Consider the following 18,897-nt stretch of genomic DNA (forward strand, 5'->3'; position numbering starts at 1 on the left):
GAGAAAAAAAAAAAAAAAGAAAAAAAAAAAAATAAATAAAAGGGGAAACAGGAATCTGAACAAAAAGCAGGTATTACATGACACCAGGGAATTATTTTCTTAGGTGAAATAGTAGTATTATAATTACTTAAGAAAACATAGGTTTTTTAATGCCTGGTGAAGTACATACAGATGAAATAACTGAAACTGCTTCAAAATATTTCAAAGTATTTTGGAGTAAGGTACCCTTATCCCACATTTAAAATTTTTCCTTAGAAGATATTTTTAAGAACAAATGACCAGCCCACAAGAAAAGCTTTCAGAAAACACAATGACATGAACAAGAACCAACAAACAACAGAAAACCTCGGGGCCAAAAGACAGTCCAACTGAAGGGTGCTGGTTATAAATCAAATATTAGATTTGAAGATATAAAGGCAAGCTGCATGACTTGGCAAGGGTTTGGACCAATGACCTAGCAAGCACATTTGAAAAGAACTAAAAAGAACTTACAGTAATGAAAAAACCACATTAACCAAAATCTGTTTAATAGCAAATTAGGATAAACTGGGCTTCCTGGAGGCTCAGCCGGTCAAGATTGTGCCTGCAATGCAGGAGACCTGGGTTCAATCCCTGCATTGGGAAGACCCCCTAGAGAAGGGAATGGCTACCCACTAAGGAGAATTCTAAGGACAGAGGATCCTGGCGTGCTATAGTTCACTGGGGTCGCAAAGAGTCGGACACGACTAAGGAGCCAACGCTAGGATGCATTAGTAAATGAAAAGACAGACTGGAAGAAATTCTCTACAAGTAGTGTGGAGAGACAGGTGGGCAAGTGAGAAGTAGGTGACACGCAGACCAAGAAAGTCTACCATAAGCTGCACTAGAGTCTAAAAGGAAACAGCAGAGCAGGTTAAAAAATGAGGGGAAGGGGAGGCACAGCTTTCCAACAGTAGGTAGGTATCTAATGAGTGTAAAAGAATAATGAAATTAAATTCATTTGTCAACTAGTACAAAAAAACTCACACAAGAGGAGATGGGCTGTTGCTGGGGCTTCCTGGGCACTGTGGGGCTGCTGGGCTTAGGCCAAGGTGGGATGCAGCCCTTGGAGACAGCAGCACAGAGGTGCTTCTGCCTGGATTTTAGTTCCCCAACAAGGGATGGAAATTGTGCCCTCTGAAGTGGAAGCGTCAAGTCTCTAAGAGCTTAATTCAGATATCATGTTCTGGATGCTGGAAGTCCAAGTTCAAGGTGACAGATTTGGTTTCTTCTGAGGCCCCTCTCCTTGGCTTGTTAAAGTCATTATCTCCTCACCACATCCTCATGTGGCCTTCTCTCTATATATGCACACCACTGATTGCCTTTTCATTTTTGATGGTTTCCTGTGCTTTGGAGAAGCTTTTTAGTTTGATGTATTAATTGTGGTGTTGGAGAAGACTTTTGAGAGTCCCTTGGACTGCAAGGAGACCAAACCAGTTCATCCTAAAGAAGAGCAGTCCTGAGTGTTCATTGGAAGGACTGATGTTGAAGCTGAAACTCCAATACTTTGGCCACCTGATGCAAAAAACTAACTCATTGGAAAAGACCCTGATGCTGGGAAAGATTGAGGGCGGGAGGAGAAGGGGACGACAGAGGATGAGATGTTTGGATGGCGTCAGTAACTCAATGGACATGAGTTTGGGTAAACTCCGGGAGTTGGTGATGGACAGAGAAGCCTGGTGTGCTGCAGTCCACGGGGTAGCAAAGAGTCAGACACAACTGAGCGACTGAACTGATTCACATTTAGTTAAGTTTGCTTTTGGTTTCAAATCCAAAATACTGTCAAGACCAATATCAAGGTGCTTATTCCTATTTTTCTTCTAGTGTTACCATTTCAGTCTTATATTGAAGACTTCAATGTATTTTGAATTGATTTTTGTCTGTGGTATAAAATAGGAGTCCAGTTTCACTGTTTATGTTATGTGGCTGTTCAGTTTTTTCAACCCCATTTATTGAAGAACCTATTTTCTCATTATATATTCTTGGCTCCACTGTAGGAAACTGATCATATATGCATGGATTTATTTCTGGACTATCTATTCTGTTATATTGAAGAAGGAAATGGCAACCCACTCGTGTTCTTGGGATAATCCCACGGACAGAAGGAGCCTGGCAAGCTACAGTCCACAGGGTTGCAAAGAGTCAGACATGACTGAGCAACTGAGCACACATACACACATTCTGTTATACTGATCCATGTGTCTGTTTTTATGCCAATACTATACTGTTTTGATTACTATAGCACTGTAATACAGTTTAAAATCAGGAAGTATGATACTTTCAGCTTTGTTATTCTATCTCAAGATTGCTTTGGCTATTTGTAGTCTTTTGTGGTTCCAAATAGATTTTAGGAATTTTTTTATATCCCTGTGAAAATGTCATTAGAATTTTGATAAGGATTGCATTGAATCTGTAGGTTGTTTGGGGAGTATGGACATTTTAATAGTATTAATTCTTCCAATTAATGAGCATGGAATATGTAGTTGACCCTTGACTAACACGGGGGTTAGAGGCATCAACTCCCATGTAATTGAAAATTCACACATGTAACATTACAGCTGGCCCAGAGTATCTGCAGTTCTACATCCACAAATTCAACCAACTGAAGATTGGGTAGTACTGGCACATGTATTTATTGAAAAAGAACCCACAGATTAGTGGTTCCCTGCAATTCAGACTCATGTTGTTCAAAGGTAAATTTATTTCCATTGTTTGTGCCTTCTTTTTTTTAATTAATGCCTTAGAATTTTCAGTGTATAGATCTCTCAATTTCTGGTTAAATTTATTCCTACTTTATTCTTTTTGATGAAATTATAAATTTCTTTTTCTGATATTTTATTGTCAGTGTATAAACTTCAACTGATTTTTGCAAACTAATTTTGTATCCTGCAAATTTACTATATTTGTTTATTAGCTCTAGCACTCTTTTGGTGGAGTCTTTAGGATTTTCTGTATATAATAACAAACTACCAGCAAATAAAGACAGCTTTTTCTTCTTAAAAAACAAAACAAAACAAAACTTCATTGAAGAATCATGCATGGGGGCTAAATGAGTGGGCAAAAGTTTGAGGAGTAAGAAGATATTTATTTAGTCTCATTATCTCCCAACTGATACTTAATTACAAATGGAAGAGAGAGTAACTTTACAAGGAAAGCACAGACACCACCTTCACCAAGTGAGTCAAGTTCACACCAGCAGTCACCAGTGCCCTGATGCGACAGAGTAGAACACATCATTTCAGAAACAAATCAGAAGCAGCAGCAGACAACCCCAAACTGAGGAATATTCCACAAAATGCCCTGGAGTCCATAACCATTATGTCTTGACAAGAAAGACTGAGGAACTTTCTGAGAGAGTTAATTCTTAGGTAGGTTGATAAGAAGTCTGGGGTGCTTTGGGAAGAGAAAGGGGTCTGGGGCTCTCAAGGAGAAAAGGACAAACATTTTTTTCTACATTCCTTCATCTTAGTCACATAAAATGTTAAGCAACTGTATGTTGTGGGAGTGGGTCTGGTAAGATTTTTCTATTGTTAGTTCTAATCCCATTATCATAAAATGTAAATTGTGGGAGTGGGTCTGGTAAGACCTTTACAAACTTGAGACATTCTTTTGATTTACTGTAATAACCAACTGAAAAAGTATATAACTCCCTTGCTAAGATTAGCGAGGGGGGCACTCTCCATCCCCCTTCTGATGTCTACGTCAGAAGCTTTCTCTGTTCCTTTCACTGTCATAAAACTTCTGCCACACAAAAGCTCTGAGTAATCAAGGCTGGTCCCTGATCCCAAAGCTAAATCTTCTTCAGAGATCATGAATCCGATACCATTCACTGCAAGCTATCATTTCCAGGTTAGATGAAAGATCTAGGACAACCCACTGCAATGCACACTTTAAGTTATTCTTTACCTATCAAGGACAGTATTCCCAACATTTCTATAAAGAACATTTGGCAAAATTGAAATAAGACCTGTAAATGAAATAACAACATTGTATTAATGTTAATATCCTGAACCAGTGGTTATGTAAAATATTATTCTCATTGGTAAGAACTGCAATATTTATAGATAAAGGAAAATCATGCCTGCAAATGACTTTCAGTTAAAAAACAAGACAAAACAAAAAAACTGTATGTATGTGGAGAGAAAAAGAGGAGAGGAGCCAGGAATGAAGAGTGAGAGAAAATAAAGCAGGTCCAGTAAAATTTTAGTATTGAGGAATCTGAATGAAGGGTATAAAATAACTTTTGTATTATTCTTGCAACATTTCTAAGATCTAAAACTATGTCAAAATAAAAACTTAAATTTAAAAAACCTTTTAAATAAGAAATAACGGTGTTTAACTTACTATAGCACAGGGAACTCTGTTCAATGTTACATGGCAGCCTGGATGGGATGGGGAGTTTAGAGGAGAATGGATACATGTGTATGTATGGCTGAGAACCTTTGCTGTCCACCTGAAAACTATTACAACAGTGTTATCAGTTATACTTGAATACAAAGTAATACATTCAATTTTTTAAAAAAGAAAGAAAGAATGTGTTTGATTTCCAAACTGCTTAGAGAGAGAAAAAGAATAAAAAATTATCAGTATAAAAAAGGCAAGAGAGAAGAAACAAAAAAGAAACCATCAGATATAATAAATAGAAAAAAATATAGTAAGACGGTAATTTAAACTCAAACATATCAGTAATTACATTAGTGATCAAGATCAAGAAGTGGTCCAGTTAAGTAAAAGGACTGACAGACGGATTTATAAAAAAAAAGAATGATGCTATTTAAAAGAGACACATCTAGGACTTCCCTGGTAGTCCAGTGGTTAAGAATCTGCCTGCCAATACAGGGGACACTGTCCGATCAGGGCTCTGGGAAGATTCTACATGCTACAGGGCAACGAAGCCCGTGTGCCACAGGCCCTAGAGCCCATGTTCCACAACAAGAGAAGCCGCTGCAACGAGAAGCCCAAACACTTACAACTAGAGAGTAGCCCCTGCTCACCAAGACTCAAGAAAGCCCATGTGCAGCAACAAAGACAATGCAGTTAAAAAAAAGAAAAAAAGGGGGACGATGGACTAGTTGACAAGCGTAAGCTGATTCTCAAAAAAGAGGATTCGACTTTGAAACACACCTCAATTTTATCTAGGTTCTCCATTTCTACTGCCCTAGACGGCACACCCGCCACCTCTCATTTGGACCCCTGGTCACCTCTGCCCTACTTCACCTACACTTTACTTAGCAGCCAGAAGGGCTTTGAAAAACCAAGTTAAGTCATGTTGTGCTTTTTTCAGCTTCCCAGTCTGACTGGGCCTCTGACATCCTTTTGTCTGTCTCCTCCCCTCCCCTCCCCCACAACCACAGCCACAGGGGACTTTCTTTCCTGTTTACAAAGGCACCAAACCTCCCCCACCTCGCGGCCTAGGCCATGGCTGTTCCCACTCTGCAAGTTCATTCACTTGCTTCTCCCAGGGCTGGCCTGCTCTGGTACCACAGACCTGGCAAACGTCACCTCCTCCATGAGGCCTTCCCCAAACACCCAATCTCACATCAACCAATTTTAATTCCATGTATAACATAACAATGACATTTCCTGTTACGCAATTTCTTCATCATTTGTGTCATCTGTCTTCCTCATAAGGTTGCTGTGAGGATTAGTTTGTATCTGTAAAGTGCTGAGATCCATGGCTGGGAAGTGCAGACACTATATTACTGAAGTTGTAAAGTTTTCTTTGTGTAAGTACCCTGCATTGCTTAGGTTCATAGTAATTGAACTGTTTTATCACCACTGTAAATAAGCTAACTGATAAACTGATAAACAGGAAACCTACTGATTTTTAGACTGATTTTGTACCATGGTACCTCACTGGATTCTCCTCAAGCCTCCACTCTCTTCCCACTAAACAGGACACACTGATGAAGCCTACCTGGCTATCTACTGATGAGTCCCATTTTGGCAACCAACTTGTTCCCTCCACCCCACTCCTTCCACTTCTGTCCAACACATATCTACATTCACACTCTGCTCTGGAAATAGCAAAACCCAGCACTACCATCACCACCATATCCAACCTGAACTTCTCTGATGTAACATTACTTAACCTCTCTGGGCCACCTCATAGGTAACCATTTTTGAGGTTTCTTTTTCTGACTCTGAAACACAAATCTCTCCATTTCTCTCATTTCTGATGGGTTCCTCAACCTTCAGCCCCTTCTCCACTGCCTTCACTTGTTCATCACGTGCACACTGCCCTTGGTCCTCTTCCAAGGGCACAATTGCTCTTTGAGCTCACCTAGCTGGACCTATTCATTGTAACCTGTCCAGACCTTTGAACTGAGACACATGCCTACCCATCTGTCCACCAGCATCTGCAGGGTACCACCATATCCAACAGAAATGTCCACCTGGCTCTCCTGAACAACTCTGATAGTCTTTGTGGACTCAGGAAATGGTACCTCCCAACCCAGGCCCACAGAGTAGACCTCCAGCAGTTATGCCTGGCTCTTCTTGCTCCCTCACCAACATCCAACTAGTTACCAAGTCCACTTGCTTCTGACTCTGTGTCTCTTTTCTCAAAACCACTAGTGTACTTAAGCCTCGTCATCACTTGCCTGATGTTGACTGCTCCATCCAAATTCCTTTGGAAAACAGTGAGTCTTTCTCCACTAGAGGATAAAATCCAAGGTTTTTTTTTTTTTTGGCAACACCTTGTGGCTTGCGGGATTTCAGTTCCTCAACCAGGGATTGAACCTGGGGTCACAATGATGAAAGTTCTGAGCCCTAACCACTGAACTGCCAGGGAAGTCCCTAAATTCAAGTTTTTAATGTGACCCTCAAAGCCCTCTATGATCCAATCTCTACCTATGGCTCTGACCTCATTTCTTACACTCCATCACCACCATCCCCTGCAAAATCCTAAACTCTACATTTCAGCAACTGTAGTGTTCAAAGTTCACCAACATATTAGATCACTTGAAGCCTCTAAAATTTGCACGCTCCTTCCTTTTCCTAGGCTGTCCCTTGTTCACCTCACTTACCTTTCAAATCACAGTTTCAGACTCCCTTATTAATCCCTGAGGCACTTCTTGGAGGGTCCTTATTTCCAAAACTGACCCTGTGCTGTAGGTCCCCACACATTTTCACAGCTTGTTTTCAGAGGACCCCTAAGGTGTCACTGTGCTTGTACATTTTCTTGCCCATCATCCCTACCAGATCACGACTCTTCCAAGGCAAGAACGACTTATCTTTGCACCCTTAGCACCTGCCCCAGGATCCGGCAAACAAAAGACAATAAAACTGTTGAATAAAGAGACAAACGTGTAATTTCCCAAATGAGGTCCCGAAATCTTAGACACAGAAGGTAAAAACTAAGAAAATGTGTGTCGAAGAAATTGGAAGATGGATGATTACGTCTTTTAAACTCAAGGTTCAAGGTACAGAATTGGCAGAAGAGAGACTGAAGTTAGTAAATTAACAGTTTGATGACAAGAAGCGCTTCTGGACGGCCTAACGTTACCTAAAGGAGGCCCAGTGGTTTGGCAGCGGGATGGGGAGAGGGAACTCCATGCAAACGCCAACCCTGGAAGAGACGGATGAGCACATGTCGGTCTTTAGGGAGTTTTTCAGAAACGAAAGAAAATCCCTACTCACCCAGATGGCAGCTGTCCGGACCCTGGTGGCCATCCCCACAGCCAGTTTTGAGTTCCCTGCAAGAGAGTGGCAGAACCCGATGGCTGTGGGACGAGAGAATCGTCAGGGAACAGATCTCTCCGCCGCGCCCGCGCCCACGCGGGACCCTCTAGATCCCTGAGGACGCGCACCTCTCTCCTCTCACGCAGCCGCGGCGTTCCCCACCTTCGTCCCCACCTACACACACGCGACTGGGCCAGGGCAGGCGTAAGGGAGGCCAGACTAGTCTGCACGGTCCCGCCCCCTTGATTTTGGAGGGAATCGGCGCGCACCGCTCCCCCGAGCCCTGAACTGGTAGCGCGGGAATGCGGGGGAGACGCGCTCCCAGCCGACCTCCTGGATCTTGCAACCAGATCTGCTCGTTCTCCCTCTCGACTTTGAGTCACCCGCTCTGAGCGCTTCGGCGACGGCCCTCGGGCAGCCGAGGTCGGCCGGCACCAGCTCAGGTCACCGCGACCGGCATGGGACTCGGGCCACCGAACAGGGCTCTCCCCGGCTGGTGCCGAGTGGATGGCGGCTGCTAGGGACGCACAGGAATTGCGTCAGTGAGACCCACGGGCAGGACAAACTACAACTTCCAGAAGCCTCCGCGGTCATCCCTCCTCCGGGGGTGGCTCCGGCCAAGGGCCGCCGGGAGGGGGCGCTGCAGCCGCGAATCGCGGGGTTCCCGGCCCTATCCTTGGGCCGGTGTTTGGGGGCTTTCAATAATACAGAGGATTAAAAGAATTGATGGCAATACCGCAAAGTGGGTAGGGGTGTGCGTTGACTTTAAAATATTTTGATTCTTGCTTTCCGATGGCAGAAGTACTAATTTAAAGTTTAATAACAAAAAGATCCATTTCATTGCATAAGGGACATTTTCATGTAAATTAAATTTATTTTCCAGAAAAATTCAGAATGGCATTGTTTTCCTTTGGGGGTGGGGATGGGAGAATCTTTTAACTGTCCGGCTTAATGTAAAACGGCTGGATTCTCATATGTGCTTCTGCATTCACTCTGGTTGTATATGTTGCTTCTGTGGAAGTATATTAAAACATCTGGCTTCACATAGGTATGTCGTTGGAAAAGGACAGTATTTTAATATACTTAGATAATTTTACTTCTTAGTAAAAGCTGAACAGGCATAGGTCAGTTGCAGTATACCATCTAAAACCATATAGGTAAACTTTTTCTACTCTATTAAAACTCATTGGTCTGTCTTGGGCTTTGAATGGCTAGTTTTATCAGGCATGATTTCGTAACATCATACACTGGTCATTTGGAAAATATGGGTTCGTCGACTAATGCATATCTTCCAGATGTTGACACCTTTCATTGTACAATATGAAAGCTGCTATTCATCAATATTATCACTGACGTTAAAGTACTGAGAATCTGTGAAGTTTACAGAGGCAGATACAAGATTTCCAAAATTCCATTTTCACTTGAAAACTCTAGTTTTATGTTGGCAAAAAATGCTGTCTTTGTTTCCCTTTAAGTGACAGCTTATTTGGTTGACTGTTGAGATGTCTGCCACATCCCCATGTCTGCCTTATCTTTCAGTTTTTCTTTCAATCAAAGTTCAGCTCCCAACTCATATAATCACACAGGTGATTTTCCTGGAGACTACTATGGAATTTCAGGATACAGCACAGAATACTTGTTGCAAAGATACTAAAAAGATGTGGACTCAAGAGTTGAGATTTAATAAAAATATTTTTCACTGCTCCATCAAGAAGCAAATTGGTCTTTTTGAACAATGAGATAGTTATAAAAGAATAGAAAAAACTGTTGTCTCATAATACATTTAAATTAAATTTTAAATATTAAATGTTGAAAGGAAGGACATGAGTTTGAGCAAACAAAGGGAGATAGTGAAGGACAGGGAAGCCTGGCATGCTGCAGTTCATAGGGTCGCAAAGTCTAAGACACGGCTTAGTGACTGAACAACAAGTTCTATGCTGAAATGTGGAGTTAGCATCCTTTGCCCACTTGTTTGTTAACCAATCTCTGTAATCTACTAAGTTCTCGTGTTGTCTTGGTTTTCTGTGGTGCTATAACAAATCACCGCAAACTTGGTGCCTTAAAACTACACACATTTATTATCTCACACTTCTGAAGGTCAAAGTTCCAACAGAGATCTTTTGGATTAAATCAAAGTGTTGACAGTGAGACAGGCTGGGACCTGGGACCCTTAACTGCAATGCTTGCACTTGGACACACCTCTCCTCAAGCAACAAGGTACAAAGAAACTCTATGGAACTAAAAACAACTGCACATCTGGGAAGTTGGGGCAAATTCTAGACAAACGATACAAGGAGACCAAAAAACCCAAATGCCACTTTTGAAGAGCTGGGAGCAAAAGCAGGGTACTGCTTGGACCCTTTGTTCACAACACCACCTAAGGGGTGGGCAAAACACCTAAGCCAGCCCTCCAGCCCGACTCCTGGTCACACTCCTACTGTCACCCCCTATAAGGAACCAGCTCATGCCCACCTTAGGGAGTGAGCAAGGGAACCTATTACCTGTTCTCACTCCTCCCTGCTGCAGTAGAAGTTCTGAATTCCTTGTCTGGCCTCTGATCAATTTCTATTGACTACGGAGGCCAAAAACCCTGGTTGGTAATGTCAGGTCTGTTTTACTTCTCTCCTTTCGTTCTTGCCTTGTTATAACAAAGATTTGGAACAACAGACTACTTACAGCTCAGGCAGGATTTCTTGACCCCTCTCTCATTGTAGCACGGATTCAAAACAACAGACTGATTACAGTTCAGTTACAGGCTCTTCCCTGGTGGCTCAGATGGTAAAGCATCTGCCTACAATGTGGCAGACCTGGGTTTGATCCTTGGGTTGGGAAGATCTCCTGGAGAAGGAAATGGCAACCCACTCCACTACTCTTGCCTGGAAAATCCTATGGACAGAGGAGCCTGGTAGGCTACCATCCATGGGGTCACAAAGAGTCGGACACGATTGAGTGACTTCACTTTCACTTTACAATTCAAGCAGATAGATCTTTTATTAAACAGAGGACAGAACGAAAGAGTGGCCACAGTCCCTCTTGGCTTCCCTTTTTACACTCCCTGTCTCCTCCTCTCCTCCTCTTGGTTCTGCCCTATGCAAAATACAAATGGGTGTATGCTCAATCAGGTAAGGGGACATGTCGGAGCATACGTGAAATACAGTTTTTACGTATTCATTAGAGTTTTTACATATTCATCTAGCTGGGGGTGGACTGAAAGTTTTGATAGTTGCAAGTTACATAACAACAGACTTTATAGTGCTTGTCTTTCCCATAATTCAGTCTGTTAATATCAGATGTATATATGTATAAAATATTTATGAACGCTTAGGGCTCCTAGCTGCATAAGGTTACTTGAGGACACAGTTATGCATCAAGGGTGCATGTGCCGGAATTGAAGAAGCCCCTATGGTCAGTTTGTATCCACTGTGTGCCTAGGGCACAGGTGCAGGAGTTGGAAAAGTCGCTGTGGTTATTTTGGTAGCGTATCTGTGAGCTTTCCCGGGCGTGCCTGGGGTGGGGTTTAGAGATCAGCTTGCATCCTTTCCAGCTAGCCACCTCTAGTTGCTCATGCCTAACTTTCTACCTAACAGTAACAGCAGGGCTACGTTCCTTTCTGGAGGCTCTTGGGGAAAATCCTTTCCTTACCTTTTCCAGGTTATAAAGGCCATGAGTATCTCTCAGAACCAGCAACAGAGTCCTCCTCACGCTGCATCACTCTGGCTCATTTTCTGCCTCTTCCACTTTAAGGAGTCATGTGATCACATGAGGCACACACAACAATCCAGGATAATCTATTTTAAGGTGGGCTGAGAGCAAACGTAGTTCCCCTTTGCTGTGCAAGATAATATATTCATAGGTTCCAGGATCGGGATGTGGACGTCTTCCAGGGGCCACTACTGTTCTGCTGGACACTGCTGTTCTGTTTCTTAGTCTCTATTTTGTTCCATTGATATTTTTGCCTCTAATAGGGGTCTGAAAACTTTCTTTATAGAAGGCCACTGTGTTAGTTTTCTAGAGCTTCCATAATAAAATACCAGAAGGTGGCTTAAATAACAGAAATTAATTTTCTCACAGTTCTGGAGCTGAACATCTGCGATACAGGCATTGACAGAGTTGATTTTTGCTGAGGTCTCTCTCCTTGGCTTGTAGCTGCCAGCTTCTCCCCCTGTCTACACAGGCCATCCCTCATGCAGTTCTGGGTCCTATTCTCCTCTTCTTGTAAGGACACCAGTCATATTGGATTAGGGCCCAACCTAATATCCACATTTTGACTTAAGAAGTTTAAACTTGAAAGATCCTAGGAAGGGACATTCTGAATTACGGGGGATCAGGACTTCAACACAGGAATTTGGGGGGAACACAATTCAGCCAATAACAGTTAGGGCATTTCCCTGGTGGTACAGCAGATAAGCATCCATCTGTCAATGCAGGGGATACGAGTACGATCCCTGGGCCAGGAAGACTCCACATGATGTAGAGCAGCTAAGCTCAAGCACCACAATTACTGAACCTGCACTCATTGAGACCTTGAGCCACAACTACTGAGCCCACATGCTGCAACTATTGAAGCCTTTGAGCCTAGAGCCCATGTTCCCCAACAAGAGAAGCCAGTGTACCACAATGAAGAGTAGTCCCCACTCATCACAACTAGAGAAAGCCCACAAGCAGTAATGAAGACCCAGTGCAGTTGAAAATAAATAAATAAATAATTAAAAAATCAGTTAGTAAATATTTTAGGCTTTGCAGGCCATCGTCTATCGTAACTACTGAATTCTGCCACTGAGGCACAAAAGCAGCTACAGATACTACATAAAATGAATATGGCTGTGTGCCAGAAAAACTGACAGCAGCCAGATTTGACTTATGGTCTGCTATTTGCCAACTTTTGCTCCACACTATGCTTTATCATTGTCTTGTTATTATGTCATTACAGCAAGCCATAACAAGCAGTAGGTCAAAGCCCTTTCTTATTGTTGTTCTTCAACAGGGCCTCAGTTCTTCTTCCTCCTTTGGTCTTGCATGTACATTTTAGGCTTTGCTTGCCAAGTTCCATGTAAAGCCTCCATAATAAATAGTGACAGCTGTTAGCATGTACCTCCATGGGGCAGGCACAGCCAAGTCACTATCCAACAAATCTCCTGCCTTCTCAGATGAAAGAACACTGTGTATGCTCAGGTACAGGTTGGCTGTACATTTGTGGCAGCCCCCTTTCCAGGTTCAGTGGATGGATGTTGGCTTCTTCATCAATTCATTCAATTAATTGAATGAATATTTGCTGAACACCCACTCTGAGCTGTACATGAGTAATTAAAGTGAAGCATTCATGCTGGCAGGGAAGACAGATAATAGATAGGTAGATAGAATGATAGGTTAAAAGGTAATAAGCACTGTGGAAAAATGAAAAAGAATCAGGTAAAGGGGATTAGCAGTGCCTGTGGGGTGGTACTTTCCAATAAAGCAGCATCTTAGTTTCTTAGACCTGCTGTAACAAAGCACCATGGAGTGTGAGCTTAAGCAACAGAAACTTATTGTCTCCCAGTTCGGGATGGTGGAAGTCCAAAACCAAGGTGTGGCTGGGAGGGGTTCCTTCTGAGGGCTGTGAGGGAAGGGCCTGTCTTAGCCTTCCTCCTGGACTTGTGGACCCTCTGTCACCTGTGTCTCTTACCATCTTACTTCTGTTTGTATTTTTGTGCCCAAATCCCACCCCCTCCTTTTTTTTTAAACTGAAGACACTAGTGGTACTACTTCAGGGGTCATCCTAAGGACCTCACTTTAACTTGATTACCTCTATAAATACCCTTCTTTCAAGTAAGGTCACATTCTGATACTGAGGGTTATGACTTCAACACATGAATTTGGGGAGGACACAATTCAATCCAATCTCCTTCCACAGGGCTGTGTGACAAGGGAGCTTTGTCACTAAAAATATCTAAAACTTAATTCCTAATACATGGAGCCAAAAGCAGCTAGCTTTTCCAGCCCTCCAAGGCCCCAAATCTGTGGAATCCCTATTCCCTTCTAGCACTTGAATTTATCTCATTATTAGAACATCCTGCCGCTCTAAACTACTAGCTGTTTATATACACCATTGCTTTCTTTTCAACTAGGGCCAGTACAGCTGCTGAGACACTAGACACATAGCCAGCTTGCAACTTGTTTAAGGACAAAGTTAACTAAATCAATTTTTTCCATTTCTTGTCATGTAACAAGAAAACCATTCCACAGATGAAATCAATGTGTGCTTCAATAATGGATGAGTATAAAGAAAGTATTTTCTGATTCCCCACATGCCTACAGCATTGGAGGCCAAGATGCTGGGCCTTTCTTAGGATTACTCAGTGCTTTCCCATTACCCTGAGGAGCATGCCAGGACCCTCAGCCAGATGTGTAGGCAGTAAGGAGTGGCAGAAAACCTGCACATATTGGAGCCCAGGTGATCTGGGTGCCTCCACTTCTTACTGGTCCCTGGGGACAAGCCACTCTGAACTCATGAGATAAAAAGGACACACAAACTGCTGTGCAGACAAAATGTGCTGTAACTCATGTGTTCCATGATACTTTAACATGATTAGCTCACTTTCTTCCTGTTAGAACCTAGCTTCCACTTAGTAGCTGTGTCATTTTAAGATACCAAGAAATCAGGGCTTTCCTTGTGGTCCAGTGGTTATGAATCTGCCTGCTAATGCAAGGGATATCGGTTTGACTCCTGGTTGGGGAGGGTCCCACATGTCATAGAACAGCTAAGTCCATGTGCCACAATTGCTGAAGCTTGAGCGTCTAGAGACCATACTCTGCAAGAAGAAGCCACCGCAATGAGAAGCCCACACACCCCAACTAGAAAGTGGCCTCCACTTTCACAACTAGAGAAAGCCTGTATGCAACAACAGAGACCAAACCCAGCCTATATGACAAACAAACAAACAAACAAACGGTATCAAGTCACCAACACGATGATAATACAAAGATGGAGACATCTAGAGGATGTTGTTGATGGAGTTCTAAGTGAACTTGTCTCAAGAGGAAATAGCAACAGCAGAGCATATTTATTTTTTTATATTAGAATAGCAGATTTTATAAAAACTTCTCCCGTCAGCCTTTATCTTATCTGAGGCCTGCCATACTTGATAGCTGTTGTACAAAGCTCTGCCATTTACAAGCTATGTGATTTGCGGCAAATTCCTTAAAAATTCCAAACTCTAGTTCCCTTAACTGTAGGGTGAATGATATTAAGCTCCTCATAGGGTTATGGATAGAAATATTCTAATGTGTTAAAGGGCTTCACAGACTGGCTATCTCGTATTAAGCTGTCTATAAATGAAGTAAAGTGAGTGAAGTGAAAGTTGCTCTGACTCTTTGTGACCCCATGGACTATACAGTCCATGGGATTCTCCAGGCCAGAATACCAGAGTGGGTAGCCTTTCTCTTCCTCAGGTGATCTTCCCTACCCAGGAATCGAACCGGGGTCTCCTGCATTGCAGGTGGATTCTTTACCAGTTGAGCTATGAGGAAAGCCCCTATAAATGAAGATGAATTACAAAAAAAAAAGAACCATTACACTATTGTTATTTGCATTTGCTTGGAGCTGCAGGTTTTCTAGTTTCCCAGAAATACTTGGTTTTCTAATTCCTTAAAACACCTTTATTGAGGTTCAATTTACACACAACAAACTGGATCCAGCTAAAGAGTCCAGTTCAATGAGTTTAACAAATGAAGACAGTCATGGAGCCACTACTACAACCAAGACATGGGTCATTCCCAGGGATTCCCTTGTGCTCCTGTCTGCAGCCTACTGCTCTCCCACCTGGGCCACAGGTGACCACCTAACTCTCTCCTTTACATGTTACGCTTTCTAGAATTTTATAGGTGGGAGTCTTATAATGTGGACTGTACTCTTTTGTGTCTGAATTTGTTTAACCATCTAGACTTGTAGGGCTAGACTACAATGTGTTTATCTACCCATAAGTTGTGAATTACTATACCTGTGTTTACTATATCTGTGTTTCATCCAGTTTTAGGCCATTATGATGCTGAGCATTTCGGTATACATTTTTGCCTGGACAGGTTTTCAACTCTCTTGGTTATTTACCTAGGAGTGGAACTGATGGGTCACATAGTAACTGTAAGTTTAGCATTCTGAAGACATGCCAAACTGTTCACCAAAGTGGCTGCTCAGTTCAGTCAGTCAGTCAGTCATGTCCGACTCTTTGTGACCTCATGGACTGCAGCATGGCAGGCTTCTCTGTCCATCATCAACTCCTGGAGCTTACCCAAACTCATGTCCATAGATTTGGTGATGCCATCCAACCATCTGTATAATCATAAGGGATTTGATTTAGGTCGTACCTGAATGGTCTAGTGGTTTTCCCCACTTTCTTCAATTTAAGTCTGAATTTGGCAAAAGGGAGTTCATGACCTGAGCCACAGTCAGCTCCCAGTCTTGTTTTTGCTGACTGTATAGAGCTTCTCCATCTTTGGCTGCAAAGAATATAATCAATCTGCTTTTGATTTTGACCATCTGGTGATGTCCATGTGTAGAGTCTTCTCTTGTGTTGTTGGAAGAAGGTGTTTGCTATGACCAGTGAGTTCTCTTGGTAAAACTCTATTAGCCTTTGACTTGCTTCGTTTTATACTCCAAGGCCAAATTTGCCTGTTAACTCCAGGTATCTCTTGACTTCCTACTTTTGCATTCCAGTCCCCTATGATGAAAAGGACATCTTTTTTGGGTTAGTTCTAAAAGGTCTTGTAGGTCTTCATATAACCCTTCAACTTCAGCTTCTTCAGCATTACTGGTCAGGGCATAGACTTGGATTACTGTGATATTGAGTGGTTTGCCTTGGAAACAGAGATCATTCTGTCATTTTTTGAGATTGCTTCCAAGTTCTGCATTTCGGACTCTTGTTGACTATGATCACTACTCCCATTTCTTCTAAGCAATTCTTGCCCACAATAGTTAGATATAACTGAGTTAAATTCACCCAGTCCAGTCCATTTTAGTTCACTGATTCCTAAAATGTTGTTCACTATTGCCATCTCCTGTTTGACCACTTCCAATTTGCTTTGATTCATGGACCTAACATTTCAGGTTCCTATGCAATATTGCTCTTTACAGCAACAGAGTTTACTTCCATCACCAGTCACATCCACAACTGTGTGCTGTTTTTGCTTTAGCTCTGTCTCTTCATTCTTTCTGGAGTTATTTCTCCACTGATCTCCAGCAGCATATTGGGTACCTACCAACCTGGGAAATGCATTCTTCAGTGTCTTATCTTTTTGCCTTTTCATACTGTTCATAGAGTTCTCAAGGCAAGAATACTGAAGTGGTTTGCCATTTCTTTCTCTAGTGGACCACGTTTCGTCTGAACTCTCCATCATGACCCATCCATCTTAGGTGGCCCTATATGGCATGACTCATAGTTTCATTGAGTTAGACAAGGCTGTGGTCCAAGTAATCAGATTGGTTAGCTTTTTGTGAGTGTGGCTTTCATTCTTTCTGCCCTCTGATGGAGAAGGATAAGAGGCTTATGGAAGCTTCCTGATGGGAGAGACTGACTGAGGGGGAAACTGGATCTTGTTCTGATAGGCAGGGCCATGCTCAGTAAATCTTTAATCTAATTTTCTGTTGATAGGTGGGGCTGTGTTCCCTCCTTGTTGTTTGACCTGAGGCCAAACTACCTGGAGGTAATGAAGATAATGGCACCTCCTTCAAGGCGGCTGTACTATTCTATAACGCCCTCAGCAACCTATGAGGTTCCAATCTCTCCAATCCTCAATAACTAGCATTATCTTTTCTTAGTCATGTTACCAGCTGTGAAGTCCTATTTCCTGGTTTTGACTTGGATTTCTCTAAAGACTGATGATATTGAGCATCTTTACATGGGTTTGGTTTAGTTGCCAAGTCATGTCTGACTCTTTGCGATCCCATGGACTGTAGCCTGCCAGGCTCCTCTGTCCAGGGTATTTCCCAGGTAAGAATACTGGTGTGGGTTGCCATTTCCTTCGCGAGGGGATCATCCCACACCAGTGATTAAACCCAGGTCTCTTGCACTGGGGCTTCCCTGGTGGCTCAGAAGGTAAAGATTCTGCCTCCAATGTGAGAGACCCAGGGTCAACATCTTGGTGGGGAAGATCCCCTGAAGAAGGGAATAGCTACCCACTCCAGTATTGTTGCCTGGAGAAGTCCGTGAACAGAGGAGACTGGCATAGTGTTGCAAAGAGTCAGACACGACTGAGTGACTAACACTTTTCACTTTCTTTCCTTACTGACTGAGCCACCAGTGAAGCCCTTGCATGGGTTTACTGCCTCAGTTCAGTTCAGTCGTTCAGTCGTGTCCGACTCTTTGCAAGCCCATCAGCGGCAGCACGCTAGGCCTCCCTGTCCATCACCAACTCCTGGAGTCCACCCAAACCATGTCCATTGGGTCGGTGATGCCATACAGCCATCTCATCCTCTGGCGTCCCCTTCTCCATCTGCCATCAATCTTTCCCAGCATCAGGGTCTTTTCCAGTGAGTAGCTCTTCGCATCAGGTGGCCAAAGTATGGAGTTTCAGCTTCAACATCAGTCTTTCAAATGAACACCCAGGACTGATCTCCTTTAGGATGGACTGGTTGGATCTCTTTGCAGTCCAAGGGACTCTAAAGAGTCTTCTCCAACACCACAGTTCAAAAGCATCAATTCTTCAGAGCTTAGCTTTCTTTATAGTCGAACTCTCACATCCATACATGACCACTGGAAAAACCATAGCCTTGACTAGATGGACCTTTGTTGGCAAAGTAATGTCCCTGCTTTTTAATATGCTGTCTAGTTGTAATAACTTTCCTTCCAAGGAGTAAGCATCCTTTAATTTCATGGCTGAAATCACCATCTGCAGTGATTTTGGAGCCCAGAAAAATAGTCAGCCACTGTTTCCCCATCTATTTCCTATGAAGTGGTGGGACCAGATGCCATGATCTTCGTTTTCTGAATGTTGAGCTTTAAGCCAACTTTTTCACTCTCCTCTTTCACTTTCATCCAGAGGCTTTTGAGTTCCTCTTCACTTTCTGCCATAAGGGTGGTGTCATCTGCATATCTGAGGTTATTGATATTTCTCCCAGCAATCTTAATTCTAGCTTGTGCTTCTTCCAGCCCAGCGTTTCTCATGATGTACTCTGCATATAAGTTAAATAAGAAGGGTGACAATATACAGCCTTGACATACTCCT

The 18,897-nt window shown here is 42.8% G+C and overlaps 2 protein-coding genes across 5 annotated transcripts in view; one reads left to right on the forward strand and one right to left on the reverse strand.

The window, feature by feature from the left end:
• Window positions 1-8,224, reverse strand: part of ZNF268 (zinc finger protein 268) — a 35,556-nt gene extending 27,332 nt beyond the window's left edge. For 3 of the 4 annotated variants that reach the window (XM_010852470.1, XM_010852467.1, XM_010852469.1), the window contains exons 1-2: window positions 8,032-8,224; window positions 7,660-7,715 (exon numbers count right to left, since the gene is read on the reverse strand). In XM_010852470.1, the coding sequence (XP_010850772.1) occupies window positions 7,660-7,692 (33 nt within the window). In that variant the 5' untranslated portion in view covers window positions 7,693-7,715; window positions 8,032-8,224. Of the gene's footprint in view, window positions 1-7,659; window positions 7,716-7,829 lie in introns of all 4 variants that reach the window. The other variant, XM_010852468.1, reaches the window with a different exon arrangement.
• Window positions 1-18,897, forward strand: part of ZNF891 (zinc finger protein 891) — a gene marked incomplete at its 5' end in the record, with an annotated part of 131,553 nt that overhangs the window by 73,809 nt on the left and 38,847 nt on the right.

Source organism: Bison bison, unplaced genomic scaffold (genome assembly GCF_000754665.1).
Source record: "Bison bison bison isolate TAMUID 2011002044 unplaced genomic scaffold, Bison_UMD1.0 scf7180017864312, whole genome shotgun sequence".
Taxonomy (NCBI): Eukaryota; Metazoa; Chordata; class Mammalia; order Artiodactyla; family Bovidae; genus Bison; species Bison bison.